The sequence below is a fragment of the Trematomus bernacchii genome, unplaced genomic scaffold, assembly GCF_902827165.1.
Source record: "Trematomus bernacchii unplaced genomic scaffold, fTreBer1.1, whole genome shotgun sequence".
In the NCBI taxonomy this organism is placed as follows: Eukaryota; Metazoa; Chordata; class Actinopteri; order Perciformes; family Nototheniidae; genus Trematomus; species Trematomus bernacchii.
The window spans coordinates 2,742,343-2,762,454 of NW_022987782.1; the positions used below are offsets into that span (position 1 = coordinate 2,742,343).

Below are 20,112 nucleotides of genomic sequence, written 5' to 3' on the forward strand. Positions count from 1 at the left end.
GTTTAAACAAAGACAGTCATGATGCTAGTGCCGTGCAGCAGATCATCTTCACTGTGTGTTGTCGCCCAGAACCGCACCATACAGGTGAAAAGACAACACACCACATATGTCATATCTCTTTCTCTATGAGGGTTAGGATAACAATGAAAGTTAAGACTGGCTGGCTGGTTGTGGTATGTCAAAACTCAAATGATGTGGCAGATGTGTTTTAGAGGTCCATAATAATCTAAATGAATAAAACTGATATGGAAAAAAGTATTGCACAGTAAATAGGCTCAGCAGTTAACACACCTTTATTATATATCCTCCTGAGAGGAACTCAGTACACTAACTCCTAAGGTGTTCCCTTACTATAATTAATTAAAATATTGAACTCACAACACTGGTAATTACAAACTTAACCATTTCTCTTTCTATATATAGTGTTTGTGTTGATGGACGCCATTTTGAAATACAATGAAATGATCTTTTTCAAAGCCACATATTTGGGGTGGGACACAATAAATAAAGCTTCGCCAGTTTATAACCGATGAAAACATGATGGTATCAGAATAATCACTTACTGTACATGTGATGTATAGGATGCTACACAGGTCACTGTAAAGATAAAGTGTCAGAGGAGAAATAAGCAAGATACATTATCTGTTTAATCGCCATGTAGGTTCTCTTTTATTTATCAGCAGCTGATAAATAAGTGTCAGTAGTATCAAAACAATATAATAACAGTGGCAATATATATATATATATATATATATATATATATATATATATATATATATATATAATAACAATAGGTAGGCTCAGCAGCAGACACACCTTAGTGCAAAGTTAGGTGTCAGTATTAATAACAGTGGCATATATATAATCACAATAATACAAAATTAACTGTCCCAGGTGTAGGCAATTTGGGGTGAAGTGTCTTGCCCAGGGACACAACGACATCCTGACTGCAGTGGGGTTTGAACCTGTGCTCCCCTGATCCGAACACCAACGCACCAGATCACTGCACCACACGCCTCCCAACAAGTCATTGTACAGTTTATCAACGACGACAAGTTTTTCTTAATTTTTGTATTGAAGGCCTGTTGGATTTAATCAGCTCGCTTAGCACTGCCAGAAGCCCAGCCTGAAAGGTATTTTGTTGCTCCACCTGGCGCGCCATCACCATGAGCAGCTGGTCGTCCGATTCCTGGGCCTTGTGTGAATGCAGCAGCCGTTCGTCGTGCATCTCCTTGGCACGCAGGTCCTCATTCTCCTTGCTGACCATGGCACGGCAGTCCATCGCCATGATGGTGTCAAGGAAGCTGTCATCCCGTGCCCGCTTTCCTAAGGAGAAATAAGCAAGATACAAGATCAGTTTAATCGCCTAGTAGGTTGTCAACAGAGACAACATTGGACATGGTGCAGACAGGGACAGTGTACAAAATGCAGGTGTACAGTAGAAGATAAGATAGCATCAAATAGCTGACGCTCAAAGTGCCCTTATTTATTGTTTTATATTTGTTTAGAGTGCTTAATGTACGCTTGAACTTTGTCCAAAAATGATAAGTTTTCTTACCGGCAGTCATGTGACCTCTAGCCCGGATGTTTATGAGAGTGAAAAGGGCACTAAAAGTGTAAACGATGTATTTTCACGGTGTTTCATAATTGTACCAAGAAGGAAATAAACGTGATTAGTGGACATCAGTTCGATGCGTAACGTTCTTTCAAGACCAGAGTAGTTACAGTGTGTTTGTACATACTTTTGCATTTGGATGGTTGAAAAGGAGACGAGAAAGTGCTGCTGTTGTGATCCGGAGGGGAAAGCTCACTTGTTTCCAATCCAGAGAGTTGTCCTGCCTCGCCTGAAACACACGATTAGTGCCATGAGTTAGTGAAGCAAATTACAGAAAACATTACACACTTATTCACAAGTCAAAAACGTTTTCATAGCGGCCGAGAATGATGTTATTAGCCATGCTAGGCTGAACTGGCTAGCAGTGTTAGCCAGTTCTGGCTAGCTCGATCTACTGAGCAAATAAAAGTACATCTGAGACCAGTATTGTGCAGATTAAAACAGTGCAGTGCATGTAGTGTAGTTTATTTTACCTTCGTAGTAGTCGTTGTTGGACAATTCACAGGCCACTGAATCCGCCGTTTCACCACAAGTGCCGGAGAATGAGGGTCTGTCGCCGAGCAGAGCATCCAATCGACCATAACATTTACGGGTCTTCCGGCCGTTAACCACTGTTATTATGGTCTTTTATTTGTTTGTAGTCCTGCTTTAGTTTCTTTATTTTGTCCCGGCATGAGTGTGCGCTGTGGAAGATTCCCATGTCGGCTAACTTTACCGAACAACGCTGATACATTTTGCAGTTGGAAACTGCCTTCAGTAGAAGCTGCTGGATCCCATCCTCCGAGTAAATCGCCAGACGTGCCGACACATCCTCATCACTCCACCGCTCCGATGATTTTCGTATTCTTATTGTTGCCATAATAACTGCTTTCACAAAAGTACTCTCATTGGTGCGCTGGGCTAATAATGCCAGCAAATACAATGGCCGCTCCAAAAAAAAATTCAGAGTTAAACGGGGCGTGGTTTGCATTCCGCACAGCCAATCAGACGTATGAACTATTTTCTCCCACGACAGTCCCTGCTCTCTAGCAGGGACTGAAAAGCGGGTCAGATGAACTCATTTGAACTACTTTAGTTCCTGGGGCTTTTTGGTGTGAACGCAAATATATCGTAGTTCTCATGAACTATTGTGGGAAAAGTACTCCGGTGTGAACGCGCCTATTGTTCTGAATGAGAGATAAACCTGTTACATGTGAACGTTTTGTTGAAGAACCGTAACAGATATCGGTAAGATTTCAAAGCGTGAATCATGTCAAGGAACTTGAGCATCTGAAGTGTACTTTTTGTGTACTTGCGGGTTAATAATGTGGCCTTTTTGGCAGATTAACTAAAGGTGTGCGGCTGCTGTGGTGGGGAAAGGTGAGGCTGAACTTACAATGGGTTTTAATGGAGACATGTTGAAGGTTTTTGTCACTTCATGCCCTCAAGAGGCATTTTGTTTAATTATTTTGCTTAATTTTTTTTTATCTTTCAAGCTACGAGATGCTTTCCTACGTTTGTCATGACAAATTATGTCTCAGAAATGTAGGGTTTGGGAATTATGGCAGGTTTAAAAGAAAAATATGAAGGCAAAATTAAATCTGTCCTCCACTCTAGCTGTGACATCACGCACTTTAAAATCTGAAGAAGGCCTCTGTACCAAGGTCTGAACAATGTTTAATATCTCTAAAAGTAAGAATCAGATTTAAAAGTTGTGTTACACGAATAATGTCAGAAAGATGTGTAACATTTTAAAGTTGGAATGAGGTTTCTGAGTGAAAGTATGAACGAGCAGTTCGCAGTTGAAGAAGGAGCAGTTAGCAGTTGAAGTTGCATGAAGATTGTTGAAGTCTGAAGAGTTTCTCCATTGACTTCCATGTTAAAAATGTGATGTATTATGGGATGTATCTCTGGAATTATGAAAGTTATGAATGCTAAAAGTAATAGCCATCAATTCCCGACCGAGCTGAACGTTTTGATCTTTGAACGGAGTTTCTGCGATGTGCAATGTGGGAGAAGTGGCGCAAAATAACCCAGCGGAATAATAAATAATTTTGTGCGTAGCATAACATATAGTTGGAATGCTGTGTCAGCATTCCCACTAAATTAGTGAACAACTGCAGCCCACCAGTGTTAATTTTGGCAGCTGTTTTTGATTTAGTCTTAGTCTTAGTCTTTAGACGAAAATGGTTATTAGTTTTAGTCACATTTTAGTCATTTCTATCCTTCATAGTTTTAGTCTAGTTTTAGTCGACGAAAACTCAAAACGTTTTAGTCTAGTTTTAGTCGACGAAAACTCAAAACGTTTTAGTCTACTTTTAGTCGATGAAAAATTACATTTTAGTCAACTTTTAGTCAAAATGTTTTCTCTTTAAACCAATTCAGTTAGGCAAATACAGGTATCTGACATTGTAATCAAGGTGACAGCATCAAGGGTTGAAATTCGTAAAGCAACATTTCACTCTCTTAACACTTTACTTGTGTAATATCTAGGGATGGGTATCGTTAAGGTTTTCTACGGTACTACTAGTCTTATCAATACTGCTTATCGATCCGGTACTTTAACGGTATTCTTGTATTTACTTTTTGTTATTTTTTAAAGGAAAAAACTAACAAATTGTTAACCGAATTAATTGCTTTATTTAAATGTGAAATAAATGAAATATATATATAATTATGTTAAAATATTGTACTGTACTTGAGTAAAATGTTGAGGTACTTGTACTTTACTGGAGTATTTAAATGTTTTGCTACTGTGTACTTCTACTCCACTACATGTATTTAATACCTTTAGTTACTTTACAGATGTGGATGAATGATGTGAAATATAATCAAGTGTTAACTCAGACTTTAGTAAATTCACAAGCTACCCTGCAGTATACAAAGTCCTTCAAACTAGCTGCACCTTTACTAGCTTTGAGAACACTTTAATGATCAATCATTATAAAACATATCATATATATTATTCTGAAATGGACCAATCTGCACAATGACTACTTTTACTGTTGCTACTTTAAATATATTTTGATGATCATACTTTGACTTGAGGAACTCTTCCTACACTATGGTATTTTTTTACTTAGCTACAAGATCTGAGTACTTCTCCCACCTCTGCACACCTGATGTGATAACGTTACTCGTAATTGGGGCAACAGAGCTACGAGTTAAGGAAGTCGAAAATTGTGCATTTCTCCGACTGAATATGACGCCTTTTGGCCGGCTGTTTGGACAGACTACTCTACTCGTGTCAACGCGCTAACGCGAAAACATGGCAAACGTATGGGCTCAGAACAGTCTCATAATGCACACATGCACACAGAAGGATTCACACTTGTATTTCATGATCCGCAAAAGGAGTCACACTTGTATTTCCGGATCCACACTTGTGTTTTTCAATGCACACACAAATGTGTTCCGTTTCATATACATGTAAATAAAATCCAAATACAGAAAAAAGTTTTACATATGTATTTTTGATCCTCACATATTTGTTTTCCGTTTAAATCCCCTGAACCTGCAAACACAAACCGCTTTCTGTGCATGGATCGCTGTGCATTCGTGTGTGGGTTTTTTGAGACTCCCCTGACGGTCACCCGATTCGTACTTGTAATTTTTTCTATCTATAGCCAATCAGATGTCTAATAAATTCTAAGCCAATCACATGAGCGCGCCCCCACGAGGGTATGATTTATGGCGTTCATGTCACTTCATATACGCATTTTGCGCTGTCCGGAGCAGGGTTTCCGCGGACAGAATTAAATTTTTCCCGGACAAATTTGAAACTTACCGGTCATGTTTCAATAATAATAATAATAATAAGAATTGTGTAGCAGCGTTTCCGTTAGCAGGTAATTACCGGACTATGACCGGATAATAACACGGGAGTAAGGATAATCTCTTTTCCTCTCTCCCTCCCTCTCTCCTGACAGCCCGTCAGTTTCTCATGCAGCTCGCTAAAACTTCACTCGCGTTTATGTCCATATCGATCAGATCTAGCTCTCCTGTTCGGCCTTTATAGAGAGCACCGATCAAACTATTAAGAGTGAATATCGGCCGATAATGACCGGCGGGGCTCCCCCCCGTTGACAGTTCACTGTGTAGCACTGGCTTCGTAGTGCACTGATCGATTAGGCTAAGCTAACCTGTAGCTGCTCCCTCCACACTCACAACAACTTCATACAGACATAAATAAAGCATTCGCCATACAGGAAAGACACATTTAAAACAGTTTTGCCTGCCGTTTTTATGTACACAAGCATTCATTAATGGTTCGGAAAGTGGCACTGTACCTTAATAATATAAAGGCTTGTATTTGCGTGCATTTCCTGCTCGGAAAGTGGCAATGTACTGAGAGTGGAGGTGTCCTGAGATTAGCGCCTGCAGGCAGGCTCCATGGACCTGTCAGCTCCGGACAGCACAAAATGCGTACATGAAGCGCTACGTCATGAACGCAATAAATCTACCCTCGTGGGGGCGCGCTCATGTGATTGGCTTAGAATTGAGGAGACATCTGATTGGCTAGAGATAGAAAAAATTACAAGTACGAATCGGGTCACCGTCAGGGGAGTCTCAAAAAACCCACACACAGCGATCCATGCACAGAAAGCGGTTTGTGTTTGTAGGTGCAGCGGTTTTAAACGGAAAACAAATATGTGAGGATCAAAAATACATATGTAAAACTTTTTTCTGTATTTGGATTTTATTTACATGTATATGAAACGGAACACATTTGTGTGTGCATTGAAAAACACAAGTGTGCATCCGGAAATACAAGTGTGAATCCTTCTGTGTGCATGTGTGTATTATGAGACTGTTCTGAGCCCATACAAACGAGCTTTGTCCACATCGAGTCTTGTAGAGTGTCTCTATACTCTCTGAACGCTCCGTCCCCGGCAGATCTCTGTGTGCCGCTGCAGCGTGTCTGTTAGGCCCCGCCCCCGCACACAGAGAGAGAGGGAGATCGCTCTTCTGGAGTGAAGAGAGCGGAAATAATGATATTGCAAGTTAGAAATGTAAGATGCATTTTGACAGACAAGACGGACACTTGGGGGGAAATACCCTGCATTTTGAATGTCCGATAGTCCACCATTAACACCTTAGTCCCGTCTCGTCTCGTCAACGAAAACTAAATATACATTTCGTCAAATTTTCGTTATCAAGAATCTATTTTTAGCTCGTCATCGTCTCGTCTTAGGCGCCGTTTACACGAGGAGAAAACTGCTTGTATCTGCATAGTTTCGCGTGCGTATAGCCCTATTATTTACACGAGGCCGATAGAAACTGACCCCACAAACGATAACGGGTCCCAAGGTGGATAGATTTGCAAACGAAACGCTCTGGAGGGTCAACCGAGTCCGTGTAATCACCTCTATACGAATATTTCCTGAAAAAATAGCGAAAAAAAAAAAAAATAGCACCTCCTGCTCACTGCTGTAGCAACCATCAAAAATAGCTGTGTTAATTAAACGCACAAGGGGTTCTTGAATGAAATAATATTATAAAAGGCAAACCAGAATTGTTAACGCCCAATATACTCCTTAAACAAAATAAACAGAGTCAGATTTCATGCATTGATCCATTATATTGACAAAGGTGCATCTCACCCGGTGTTTGTAGAGAATATCTCTCTTTCTGAGCCGTCCTCTCGATGCAATATCCACAGAGACGTGCTTCTTGGTTTCTTTCAGTTAACTTCCCCGTTGCATTTATCCATATGCTGAGGAAATGACTATATCCCGCTGAATACCAGCAATCGCCACACACACTGACTTCCTCCTGTCAGTAGCTACTGCTAGTGCTACTGCTACTGACCATGCTACAGGTATTAGTGCAAAAATATACAGCTCCTCTACCACAACCATCAGCAACAACAGATTCGGTTTCTTTCAGTTTCAGTTTCAGTTTCAGGGCTTAAACAGAAGGGTAGCCATGGCAACATTGCTGCGGGGCTGCTCCAGGCTGCTCTTCTTCGCGGCTTTTGGTGTATTTTGGCGGAAGTTACAGCGCCACTTACAGTCCCAGCCAGTGGCGGCCGGTGGTCTTTTTTTTTTGGTGGGGCTCTTGACGTACCGAAATGACCTACCCGGGGGGTCCGGGGGGTTTCCCCCCGGAAATTTTATTCGAGAAATGACCCCTTAAATGATGACTTCTGGTGATGTTAGAGGGGGGGGGAAAGGAGAAATCGAGGCTTAAAAATATGAGAAGACTGATCAATACCTCCATAATCTTCAGTGTGGAAAATATTATTTATCAACCTGAACATCTACTACTTTACCAGGAATTTGTGTTCTCAGAACTGGTCTGTTTTTTTCTTTCTTAAAACTGTTCATGTTTTATGAACCAACACCTTCACCAAGTAGCTTTACAGTGAACTGCATGTGAGATATAAAATTAATAGCATCTTTTCAGTAGCATTAATTATAAATATTTAAGTGGTTCAATACAAGTCACTACAGCATTTCAAACTGAACTGTGAATAAATGCAATTTAAAAAAAATAACCACAGCACAAAATGTCATAAATTGTGTTTTTTCTTTGTTTCTCTGAGGATTATTTACAAACAGGCTTATTTACATATAGCAATAACTCAGAAATGAAAAAGCTACATCGTCTAACACGAACAACCACTTAGCATAATGATAATATATGTGTTATGTACAATGTAACTGGCAAGGCTAGAGCAAGAAAGAACATAAAGTTTGCAAAAGGTTTAAATAACTTCAAGTATCTGTCTTCAGATTACGTGGAGGTTTTAGTCCGATGGGAAGCAGATTTTAAGCGACACCGAAGATAAACCAAAAATGTGGTGGAGCTGCAAACCGTGTAGTGTTGCTGGGACAGAACAGGAGCTATAACCGTTGGAAAATACATCACAGACAATGCAACAAACGTGGAGACAGAACAATCACTTCTGTGATAAATGCCCACTTATTAATAAACTTCTAACAACCATGGGAAACCTCCTCTCTACATATAAAGTGATATCCAAGCATGGGAAACAAAAGACAGCATTTACCTGTTTGCATCCAGCTAGCCAAGCCTTTTTTGTGTACCAGCTACTTGCGAAGCCTCGTGTATACGTTTTGTCTTTTTCACGAGATTGCTGCGATATATTCAAATCGGGTTGGTCCGGTCCAAGGTCTTTAAGCAACAATTTATCTGCCAAACTTCTCCTTTCGAAAGGATTGGAGATTAGCTCTTGAACAGAATTAGGCGGGGACCGAGGTCCGGAGACTCCACCTGCACACGAAGCCATCCTCATCAACTACTGCGTCAACCGGATACGAGTCACTGTCCAAACTACTCACAGACTGCACTGGGCGCTGACATTGGCGCCCGGTGACCGTCATCTTTGACGACGCTGATTGGCTGAAATTATATTTTCGCGGCATAGTTTACACGTTACAGATAGCAACAGTCAGCTGCTAGTGGCTGCTGCTGCACTGGTTGAAGGCTCCTCTCTTAGCGCCCAGACGAGAGAAGGTGCATGGGCAAGGCCAGGCAGGAAACATGTGACTTATCAGTAACTTTAGACATCGTAACACAATTTTAAACGAGATTTTATTGTAGATTATACATTTTACTGATACCAATTATATAATATTTACCTTGTTCATTAAAAATAAAAATAAAAATATATATATTTTTTTAAACATATTTTTTTTTTTTTATTTTAATTTTTTTTTTTTTTTTTTTTCAATATGGGAAGAGGTGGGGCGGCGCCCCTAGCGCCCCTATGGACCGGCCGCCACTGGTCCCAGCATATGTACTACAGCGTTTCCAGCGGCCTCGTTTAAACAGACACGTTAAATGAAACAAATGCATGTGAACGGAAGACTTTTTTGAATACGCATACTGTGCATAAACGCAAACGGTCCCGTGTGAGCGGGGCCTTAGTCATGTAAAAAAGGTCGTTGACGAACATTTTTCGTCATAGTTTTCGTTGACGAAATTAACACTGCAGCCCACTGCTTTATACACAACACAAACATGTGTACTGGTTAAAAAGGTGGATTTTCAATAAAAAGACAATCTAATCGAACTATCTATGACGTGTTAGATATAGCTAAGAGACCATTACCTTCATTTAAACTAATCATAAATAGATTTCTGAATGGATTTAGGAAATGATAAGCAGTCACTGGCCAGTGTCTGGGTGTTCATCTAGGATATACGTAGATATTGATTATGGAAGTGTTCTCACCAGTCTCTTTGGCTCTGGTTTTATCGTTGTCATCTTCCTCTTCTACTTCTTGGATGAGGATTTTTTTGCCTCTGCTTCGCTGCTCGGGTTGACGTTCCTTCATCTTCTTCTCAATTTCCAATAGAAGTTTCTATATCCAAAAACAACTCACACATTATAATGTGTCTACCGTATCATCCAAACACCACTGACCTATAGTGGTAAAAGGAACACCTTCTGATTTATCTGAAGTACATTGAAATCCTTGAAACATAAATAATGGACATATAAACAATTCCCTTTAAACAAAATACATATGTATACAAATACATATAAAATACAATTACATACAACAACTGAAAAATTACACCATTCTCTATTTACAGGAATAACAAACTACATGGTAGTGCAGTAGCTGCTGTCAGTTTTAAGAGCCTGGTCTCACACAAATACAGGGACACCTAGTGGACCAACCGGCTGCAGGCATGTGTTCACCATGCGTCAGGCTGCTGTCACCCACCGTGGCTGCAGCATTCTGCGGCTCTTCCCTTAGCACCACCCTCAGGTCTTCAACAGCCATTTGGAAGTTGCCCATGTGATTATTAACTGTGCCACGGCGTAGCAAGGCTAATGATAAAAGATAAATCACAAACAGTACAGACATTACATACATTCTTTCTTTACATCCTGTGCTTTAATGAGCTATAGTGAAACAATTAAATGATGCCAATAATAAAATCATTTTTCTGTTGGCATGTAACTCCATTAAAATGCTACTTTACAAAAACTATAAGCACCTTTCATATTGCCAGGCTCCAGCTCCAGTACCCTCTCACAGTCTCTCATGGCACTGTGCCAGCTCTGGAGATGTATCTGTGCCTGTGCTCTGTTGTTGTATGCAGCCACAGCCGGTTGAATGGAAAGACTCCTGTAATGAAAAGCCAGGAATAAAACAAACCTTTATTTATGAAGAGATGAATGGACAAACACTTTACGAAACAGTATATGGGAATGGAAGCTCTTAAATGCACAACACACGTCTAATTAAATGCCAGGAAACATAATAAGAGATGTAAGATATGTTTTATAATAAATGAGTTGTTTAATAGCCTGACCTGGAGTAGTATGCAACAGCCTCCTCATAATCGTTGGCTCTGAAAGCTTCATTGCCTTTCTCCTTTTCGCGATTTGCAAGAAGCAGCTTCTCCTGTTGTGTCAGCACTGGACGTTTTGGGAACACATATTTCAGACAAATTCCCACATACTTATTGTTTCGATATGACCACAAAATAAATATGAGTTGCTATGCGTAACACCTTACATGAGGCATCCACTTTAGTTTTGATTTTGGGGTGTCCCTGGTTTATAATGGCAGGTGCATCATGTTTATCCACATTTCTGTCAATTTTTTCAAACTCTTTTTCGACATCAAACCTGGAAATAAAGCATTATTTTGGAAAAATTAGATATTCTGCAAAGCAATGCTGCAGCATCAATCATTTAACTGTTGGTCATTGCTATGAAAGAAGCTTTGCTGAGGCCATTTCACACAGTTACATCTCTGGAGCCTTTCATGTACAGGGCCTGCTTTGACAATGTGTTCTTTCTTCTGAATATAAGAGACAAATGTAGAGACACAATTACTTACTTGTCCCATTCTCGATAATCACGTGGCAGAGTGTGTTTTGAAAGAGTCCTCTTTTCTTTTTTAACTGAAGTCTGTAATGAAAGGAGACTCCATTTTGAGTATTTGTCTTACTTAAACACTGTTGCGTACACAGGTGGAGACTGTTTACCTGACATAGTGGAACAGAGCAATTGGAACCTCTTATAGGTGGCATATTTTCAAACACCAGAGCATCAAACATTGACTGCTGTTTCAGTGAAGTCTCTGACGCTTTGGTTTCTTCTTGCCATTTCTGTAAAGAAAAAAGTATTTATTTGAAAAATGACTTTATATCCGAGACAACAGTGAACAGGATTATTTAAAAAAAGGGATATATTGCATGCCTTCAACTCATCAGCAATTTGGCTCCACTCATCATTTGGAAGGCAAGCCGCTGTGGACACAGGCTTTTCCTTCCTGAGGGCCAGGCTCCTAGGGTCCAGTTTTTCCAAGTGATCCTCACAGAACATAATTAGATGAGGATAAATGCCCTCGTCGCCAGACCTTTACACAAAGTAAAATATTATTTTCTTAAAAGTATATTAGACTGTATTGAGTCATGATCTTGTCCTTTATCCTTTTGCAATTGGTGGTAAGTGGTATGATTTCAATATGCAAGTTTCAAGACATGAGAATGATCTTAAGTGAGAAAATCTAACCAACACTATGGAATTGATTAACAGAGGTGGGAGAATTACTCAGATCTTGTACTTAAGTAAAAGTAGAAGTACCAGAGTCTATGAATAAGAAATTCAGTATAGAATACTCTGTAAGTATAAGTCCTGCATTCAAAATGTTACTCAAGTAAAAGTAGAAAAGTATTAGCATCAAAATATAGTTAAAGTAGCGACTGTATTGATTGTGCAGATTGGTCCATTTCAGAATAATATATATGATATGTTTTATAATGATTGATCATGAAAGTGTTCTCAAAGCTGGTAAAGGTGCAGCTAGTTTGAATGACTTCGTATACTGCAGGGTAGCTTGTGAATTTACTATTTACTATACTATGAATTTATGCGGGTGCCAGGAAATGAACCCAGCTCCCACTGTCCGCTCCTCGCAGCAGCGAGCCGCGCAACGTCCCGCCAACACGGCACCCAGACCCCACGCAGCATTCTCATCTGTTTGTCCTTACTGGTGTCATTTTCTGGTTGCTAACGCCATTGTAACACATAATCACTGATGTTCCTCTGTAATGGTGGTAGACCATAGTGGTAGACTCATCAGAACTTGTGGGCGAGCTGACCAATCAGAGCACAGTGGGCTCACAGGGAGGGGGGGGGGGGGCAGGAGCTCCAACAAGCCATTTAGGACAGAGAGTGAATACACATACTATACAGAGATGCTGTATGAGAAACCAATGTGAGTTTGGAAAATTGCACAATATAAATCTATTCTAGTAGACCTCAACAATGGAATTATGATTAGTAGAAACAAATGGCCATGACATGGGACCTTTAACACTCAACCCCAGTTATGTGGCTTCTACCTGAGCACCGTGCAGATCTTCTCTAGGTATTTTACATCTTTGCATTTTCCAATGTAGTCGTAGTCCAGGTGCTCCACAGGGACGCTGCAGTCCTGAGGGGGGGGGCCGGTGGTGAGGGGGGGCCAGGTGGTGAGGGTGGAACGATGCCTCTGTGTGGCTCATATCTGGAACAATACCACTGTCAGTTATTTCTCAAACAATGTTGTTCTGTTATAAGCAGGTAGAAAGTAATACAACATTATAAATAACTATTTAATTTAGATTACCGTACATTTATAAAGGTTAGGCTAAATTACGTAATGTGATCAAAATAACGTGAGTTAGAAGTTTGTTTTTGAGAAATTAACAAAGGAATTGCCAAATCCTTCTTTACAAAATCTAGGTGTTCCTCTTGGCTGATAAACGTTATTATGCTATTGAAAAACGAAAGAAGTGTATTACCTGCGGCTGTTCGGTCTCTGTAGCTGAACAAACTGTTTGTTACTATGGAAACCGCAAACGGAAGTAATCTGTACTCCAGAGCGGAAACACGTGACACCGTCGACAGAGGGCTCCAAATTTGAAAACGTGGTTGATCAGTGGCTGCCCAGTGCCCTGCAGAGGAACGTGTAACAGAAACAAGTGGTGCTCAACCCGAGACCGGCCGGAGGACATCACTGCACACAGCTCTGCAGTCACTTGTCAGACTTCTGTAAGTATGTTTTTTTCAAAATGTATGTTTTGCTATGTTTGCAATTTGTGCTCCAATGACTGTATGTAGCTGCTCCCCTAATGTTCCACGTTAAGCAGCTGAACGACACCCAGATGTCTGCTCGGCTAACGGCAGCACACAGGTGATTAACACGGGGGATTCCCATCATGCGGTTGCTATGTTAAATATATTTGAGCGCCGCCTTTAAGTTAATTAATTGATGACATCTTCCTTCCTTTTAGACTGTATTTTGACATTTGTTAGTCTTTGTGCGTGTTAATGTTGTTATTATATATGGCCTTTCCGGCCTCCGGGCACGAGGACCAGATTAATGCTAACAGCTATTTCCTTTATGTTGGTCTGTGAACACACACAGTGTTGGCCCGTGCCTGGGTCCCCGGGTCCCCTGGCAGCAGTGTGTAGCTCGAGGGGCCAGTGGCGGGTTTTGGCGGCTGTAGCTCATTTTATAGCGGCAGCAGGGAGAGTAGGCAGCGGGGGGGTTAGTGGAAAACGCCTCTCATAGCAACGCCAACTGACCTGGGACGCTGTGTTCAACAAACTGCCGATATACACGCTGAATCTACTTGTATACCTCAGAAGAATATCATTTGATCATTTTGTTCATATTTTGTGTACACCTATTTACAAAAACGGTAAGACAACGCAAACACAGGGAGCATTTTAGCCACCTTACCTAGCTTAATCAACTATTCTCACTTCACTTCCAGAGGTGGGACTCAGATCTTGTACTTGAGTAAAAGTAGCAGTAGGCCTACTCAGATCTTGTACTTGAGTAAAAGTAGCAGTAGGCCTACTCAGATCTTGTACTTGAGTAAAAGTAGGATTACTCAGATCTTGTACTTGAGTAAAAGTAGGATTACTCAGATTGTGTACTTGAGTAGAAAGTAGAAGTACGACAGTGTAGGAATACTATGTACAAGAAAAAGTCCTGCAGGGTAGCTTGTGAGTTTACTTCAGGTGGAACTAAAGTCTGATTTAAGAGTTGATTATATTTCACATCAGTAATCCAGATCTGTAAAGTACAGTGTTTCCCACAGAATTTGATTCTATTTGTGGGGGCACCCCCCTCCTCCCATCAATGTATGGGAAACACTGAAGTAACTAAAGGTATTAAATAAATGTAGTTGAGTAAAAGTACACCATTTACCTGTACAAGTATCTCAAAATTGTACTCAAGTACAGTACTTAAGTAAATGTACTTAGTTACTTCCCACCTCTGCTCACTTCATGCTTTGCTGTCCCTGAGGATTCACTCATGTTTGTTGTCTGCAGGTCAGTTCCCATCATCCCCTCTTGGAGAATTCGGTGTATGGGACAAAAGTGCAAACGGGAGGAGGAAAATGCAGTGCACTCCTGAATCCAAAGTGTTCCTGGAGAGTCTCAAAGAGCAGCAGTGTTTTGATGACTGCGCTGACAGCGGATACTCGGGTCTGTTCCACAGCCCTCAGAGCCTCTCTGCTGTGCTCTCCTGTCCAGCCTTATCTCCAGTGGAATTCAGCGAAAGGCCAAACGAGAAAGAAAACCTCTGGCTTGCAGTCACACCTAAAGAGAACACCAGAGAAGCAGTGGAACGTTTGGCTAAAGACTCCAGAGTAAAACAGCGGCCCACAGCAGTTAACTGGTGCGAAACTCCTAAAGTATACAAGAGAGATGCCTCGTTGCGACACAGACTTCTGCTGTCCAAACCCTCCACGGACAAAACTGACAACACAAGATCCCCATGCAGCAGAAGGACTGAATCTCCAATCAGAGTCAAGTCTGAACACTGGCTCAGTGCATCGTTTGACTCTCTGGACACTGTGGTGGGGGCTTTTGCATCAAGCACTTTAAAATCCCAGCAGGATCTGCCACTATCTGGTAGGAAATGTCGTATCCTCTTCACCCAAGTAAGGACCTCCACTCTTGAAGATGGTAAACTCAACTCCGGTAACCTATCCAATTTTGAGGGAAGAGGTTCACTCGCAGATGCAGATTTCAGTGAGAGCATTTCTGCCTCTGATCAAGGTCATAATGAAACTTCATGCTTTATGAAATCCCTGCCTGCTTCTTCTAAGGAAAACTCTCAATCACCAGTCAGCCATGTGGCAAATAACCTATATGACAGCTCAAGTGGCTTGTACACCCCGTCATCCTCGCATACACCAAAATATATCAGGTACTTACTTTTTTTTTAAACTTGAATTTCTTGATTTTGTTGTACATTTTCTTTTATAAATGCTTGGAAAAGCAAATAATAAGGGCATTTTTGCTTAAATATTCAGAAACCTGCATCTAACCCCATTCTACCCCTGGAACAGGTCTGTGTGTGAAGACAGTGGTTTTAGTTCCCTGGCCCTTGATAAATCCCAAGACTCCTCGGTGGACCATGACGGCTCCTTCCTGGAGCTGCTGCTGCTGTCGGCCTCTAGAGGAAGCTGTGACACCCCCAATCTGGCAGAGGCAAGGCGGCGCTCCCGTTTACAGCGCCAGCACAGGCTCTCTACCCTTAGAGAAGGGGGCTCTCAGTCTGAGGATGACCCAGCGGAAAGAAAGCAAGACCGTCTTTACAGCCGTTCTAAAGAAGATGAGGTTTTTGCTGACGGTGCCACCCCTCGCAGCGTACTTTTTGCTAAACATAGTAATAGTGTGATGTCTGATTTGGCCATGGCTAAACAAGGTGATGCCTCTCCACTAAGGGAAAATACAGCCAAGCCAGAAAACATGACACCTGCTAATCCAGATCTTAGGACAACCCCAGTCAATCTGTCTCTGACTCCTGCTCTGCAGCTGGTTCATGCTATGTGCCAACAGCAAGCGCACATGTTTTTTGGCCAAAGTCCAAGTCTGAAGGAGCAGTTGAAGTCCGCTGCAGCCCTGGCTGAGACCCCGGTGACCTTCAGGACCACCATGCCTTTGGCAGGGCTCATCGGCAGGAAGATGGGCCTGAAGAAGGTGGACATACTCTCAGAGCTGAAGAAGAGGAACCTCAGGCACATCCTGGCCCTGGTCCTCAGCCACCTGACCCCGCATGGCATTTACAGGTTCAAGATTTTTACAGAATTAGCTACCTGAACATTTTGTTAAATCTATTGTATAACTCGGCACTCCTTCCATATGTCTCAAAGGTTAAAAGTAGGTTGATTTGCAATGTATCATTCATTAAACTGATAGTCATTATTTGATGGCAGCATTAATTTATAGATAACTGTATGAAATAAATGATATACTCTGAACAGAATCCTGAAGAATTCATACAGCATATCATTGAAGCTTATGTCAGACCGGTACAGGCTTTTAAAATAGTTTTTATTAAATGAGTGCAAAACTTGGTTATTGCTCGAAACATGAGGCCTGATAAACAGCTAGTGTTAAGGGGTAAATTGTTGTCATGCATGCATTTGTTTTTGTTGGGCAGGTGTGGTCAAGTGTGCAAAAAATGGAATGAAATCATCCAACAAGACAAGCGAGCGAGTTTCAAGAGAAGAAGCCACCTCAGTGAAATGGAGGCGGCTCTTGAGGTTAGAGATTTGATATATAACTGTTGCCATCTTCCTGCGTATGGAAACAAAAGCAGATTTCGTTGTATTGTAATTCAGTGTAATTGAACATTTGACACCCAGTTTATTAATACTGTTATAAACATTTGTTTTCTAGAACGGCGGGGGTCTCCATGTCCCTGATGCCGACACCAGACTGGCTCTGCTCAAGAGGTCGGCCCTCAAGACGGTTCAGGCCCAATCTAGGTCGTTCAGCTTCTGCACCCCCCAGTCAGCAAATAGCACTTTAACCCCATCAGGGCTCAGCACCTTGAATTCAGGCAGCAGCCACAAAAGGGACAAATTTCTAGAAGTGAGTCTACATTTTTTTATAAAACTGGATTTCCTTAAATAGATTAGATACATTACATTATGGTCTGTATTGATTGCTGTTCATTGAAGTATGATTGGGGTTTTCTGATCAAAAATATTTGTATTGTTTCGACAATGCATAACAGTGTTTGTCATTTAGAGATGGAAAGCAAAATATATTCATACAAATGAGACAGTGGTCTGTACTGATTGTATGTACAAAGAGATTTTTTTTATTTTACAAAGAACACAAACAAACAATAACAACAACTAAAGTAATCTCCTACATTCACTACCAGTGAGCCTCATACACACGATTATATATCAGGAACATTGTTAGATAAATATATATGCATATACATACATGCATCAAATACCTATACTCATACAAATTGAATGATTGGGGTTTTAAATGCATCTTACTGAAGGGACTGGTCCGGGAAGTTTATGTAAACTTAAGTAATTTTAATATTTCTTTCAGGTTGCCAAAACGCTCTTCAACGATGAGTCCCTGAAGCCATGCCCCCGCTGTCAGAGCCCCGCGAGGTGCCACTCGGTGAAGCGGGAGGGGGTGTGCAGCACAGCGGACTGCGCCTTCCAGTTCTGCGCCGCCTGCCTGTGTGCCTTCCACGGCTCCAGAGAGTGTGGCAGCCAGTCTGCAGGCCGCCGCAGGAAGGACATCATCCTCCCAGGGAGCGCTCAAAGCAAGCGAAATGTTCGGAGACTATGAGCACAAAGTGCACTGTCATTGTTTTTTGTTATGCTGCGGTCACTTTAGCTTTTTTCTCTGCCAAATGGTGGAGATGAGGCTTGGCAACAAAGAGCCAGTACAGGAGAGCAACTTCTGTACTTATCCATGTGTCTTTGTGCCTGTCTTTGTACTGTTTTTTTTTTCTTACTTTTTTCAACACAGTTCTTACTTGTTTTTAATTATGAATGTGAAGGAAGTCTCATCAGCAGAACTATGATTGTATTTAGCTGGTGATGTATTGTTCTATACACATTGATCAACTGTACAGAATGTTTTATGGAATTGAGATTTTCATCTTTTACAAATGTGTTTTCAGAGTATTTTTTAAATAAATGTTATCTTTTTTTAAACTGGTCACGTGTTTTGTCCCTTAATTGTGAAACGATTGGTCCTCCATTGACTGGAGTCCCCATACATGTGTTAGCGTTTGGCGCCATCTAGTGGTGTTACTGTAACTAGCTCTTGACAATCTCATTCTCTTATTTAACTTTTTTCCAAATAACATCTAAGGGTTTATTGATCTTCACAGAAAATAAACATTTCTTAAGACTTGAGGATGAAATGTTTCTGGCTCTCAGAAAGCAACAAATCACTAACTTTGTCTCGTTCTGGTCTAGTTAAACGTTTACCGCCCCCTGTGTTTTGAAAATGAGTCCACTTCCATAGCAACCTGCAGTGTGTCTGTAATAACACCGAGGTTTGAGGCTGTCCGAAGTTCTAATGTGACTGCCTGGCTTCCTAGCAGCTGGATCCAAGACTGGACATTTGTATTTGTGAAGTGAACAATGTGTGGAGTAGTGTCAGCAGGTGAGATCTTTACTTTTAAGACATTTTAATTGACTTTTTTGGATCTCTAGTTGGTTTTGTTACTTATGTGACTTTGTGTTTTTAAAGAGTTGCAAAACCTTACTGCTGGCAATTTTGTGAGTATAAGTTTGGATTATTGACATGTTTAGTCGATGTTTCCATCAGTTTGTCCTTACTTTGCCTCTTTCCTTTGCAGGAGAACTCTCTGGCCTCTGATGAAGTATTGGCTCACTTCTTCAATGATTTCTTAAGTCTGCCGGTAAGGCTAGTCTGAGTTGTTGATGTAGAATATTTTCACTACACTCATTCTCCCTTCTTCAGAGGTGGAAGAAAGAATCAGATCTTGCGTAGTAGAATACAAGAGTGAAGTGATACTCTGTTACAAGTTAAAGTGACTTCATTCAAAATGTTACTCAAGTAAAAGTACAAAAGTATTAGCATCAAAATATAGTTAAAGTAGCGACAGGAAAAGTAGTCATTGTGCAGATTGGTCCATTTCAGAATAACATATATGATATGTTTTATAATGATTGATCATGAAAGTGTTCTCAAAGCTGGTAAAGGTGCAGCTAGTTTGAATGACTTTGTATACTGCAGGGTAGCTTGTGGATTTACTCCAGGTGGAACTAAAGTCTGATTTAACACTTGATTATATTTCACATCATTCATCCACATCTGTAAAGTAACTAAAGGTAGTAAATACATGTAGTGGAGTAGAAGTACACCATTTACTTCTGAATTGTACGGTAAAAGCACAAACTAGCAAAACATTGAAATACTCAAGTAAAAGTCAAGTACCTAAAAACTGTACTTAAATGCAGTACTTGAGTACAGACGAGTAAAGAGTAGATGTACTTAGTTACTTTACGCCACTACCTTCTTATACCCTTTACCCAGTCCTTCCCAGAGGCCTTACAGTACGACCCTCACACGGGGCAGTTTGAGCTGGTGGACGGGGCGGCTGAGTTTGTCTCCAGAAGGATCCGATCTGTCCTGCACCGCAGCAATTCAAAGCTCCTCACCGGAGACCCCACAGCGCCGGCCAGAACCCCTCCAGTGGACAACCGCTACACTGTCCGTG

At 41.1% G+C, this 20,112-nt stretch overlaps 3 protein-coding genes across 3 annotated transcripts in view; 2 read left to right on the forward strand and 1 right to left on the reverse strand.

Annotated features, from left to right (window-relative positions):
• Positions 1-11,643, reverse strand: part of spag1b (sperm associated antigen 1b) — a 32,376-nt gene extending 20,733 nt beyond the window's left edge. Inside the window, exons 1-7 of the mRNA XM_034149390.1 lie at positions 11,573-11,643; positions 11,425-11,495; positions 11,098-11,210; positions 10,892-10,997; positions 10,574-10,704; positions 10,297-10,403; positions 9,798-9,927 (exon numbers count right to left, since the gene is read on the reverse strand). Coding sequence (XP_034005281.1) covers positions 9,798-9,927; positions 10,297-10,403; positions 10,574-10,704; positions 10,892-10,997; positions 11,098-11,210; positions 11,425-11,495; positions 11,573-11,617 — 703 coding nt within the window. The 5' untranslated portion in view covers positions 11,618-11,643. The remainder of the gene's footprint in view (positions 1-9,797; positions 9,928-10,296; positions 10,404-10,573; positions 10,705-10,891; positions 10,998-11,097; positions 11,211-11,424; positions 11,496-11,572) is intronic.
• Positions 11,644-13,527: 1,884 nt separating this feature from the next.
• Positions 13,528-18,578, forward strand: fbxo43 (F-box protein 43). Its single transcript, XM_034149333.1, has 6 exons — positions 13,528-13,625; positions 14,919-15,801; positions 15,944-16,666; positions 17,041-17,143; positions 17,280-17,474; positions 17,955-18,578. The coding sequence occupies exons 2-6, from the start codon at positions 14,987-14,989 to the stop codon at positions 18,201-18,203; spliced, it is 2,085 nt and encodes a 694-aa protein (XP_034005224.1). The 5' UTR covers positions 13,528-13,625; positions 14,919-14,986; the 3' UTR covers positions 18,204-18,578.
• Positions 18,268-20,112, forward strand: part of LOC117497392 (regulator of G-protein signaling 22) — a 40,180-nt gene continuing 38,335 nt past the window's right edge. The window contains exons 1-3 of the mRNA XM_034149370.1: positions 18,268-18,300; positions 19,228-19,290; positions 19,929-20,111. Of these exons, the coding sequence (XP_034005261.1) occupies positions 18,268-18,300; positions 19,228-19,290; positions 19,929-20,111 (279 nt within the window). The remainder of the gene's footprint in view (positions 18,301-19,227; positions 19,291-19,928; position 20,112) is intronic.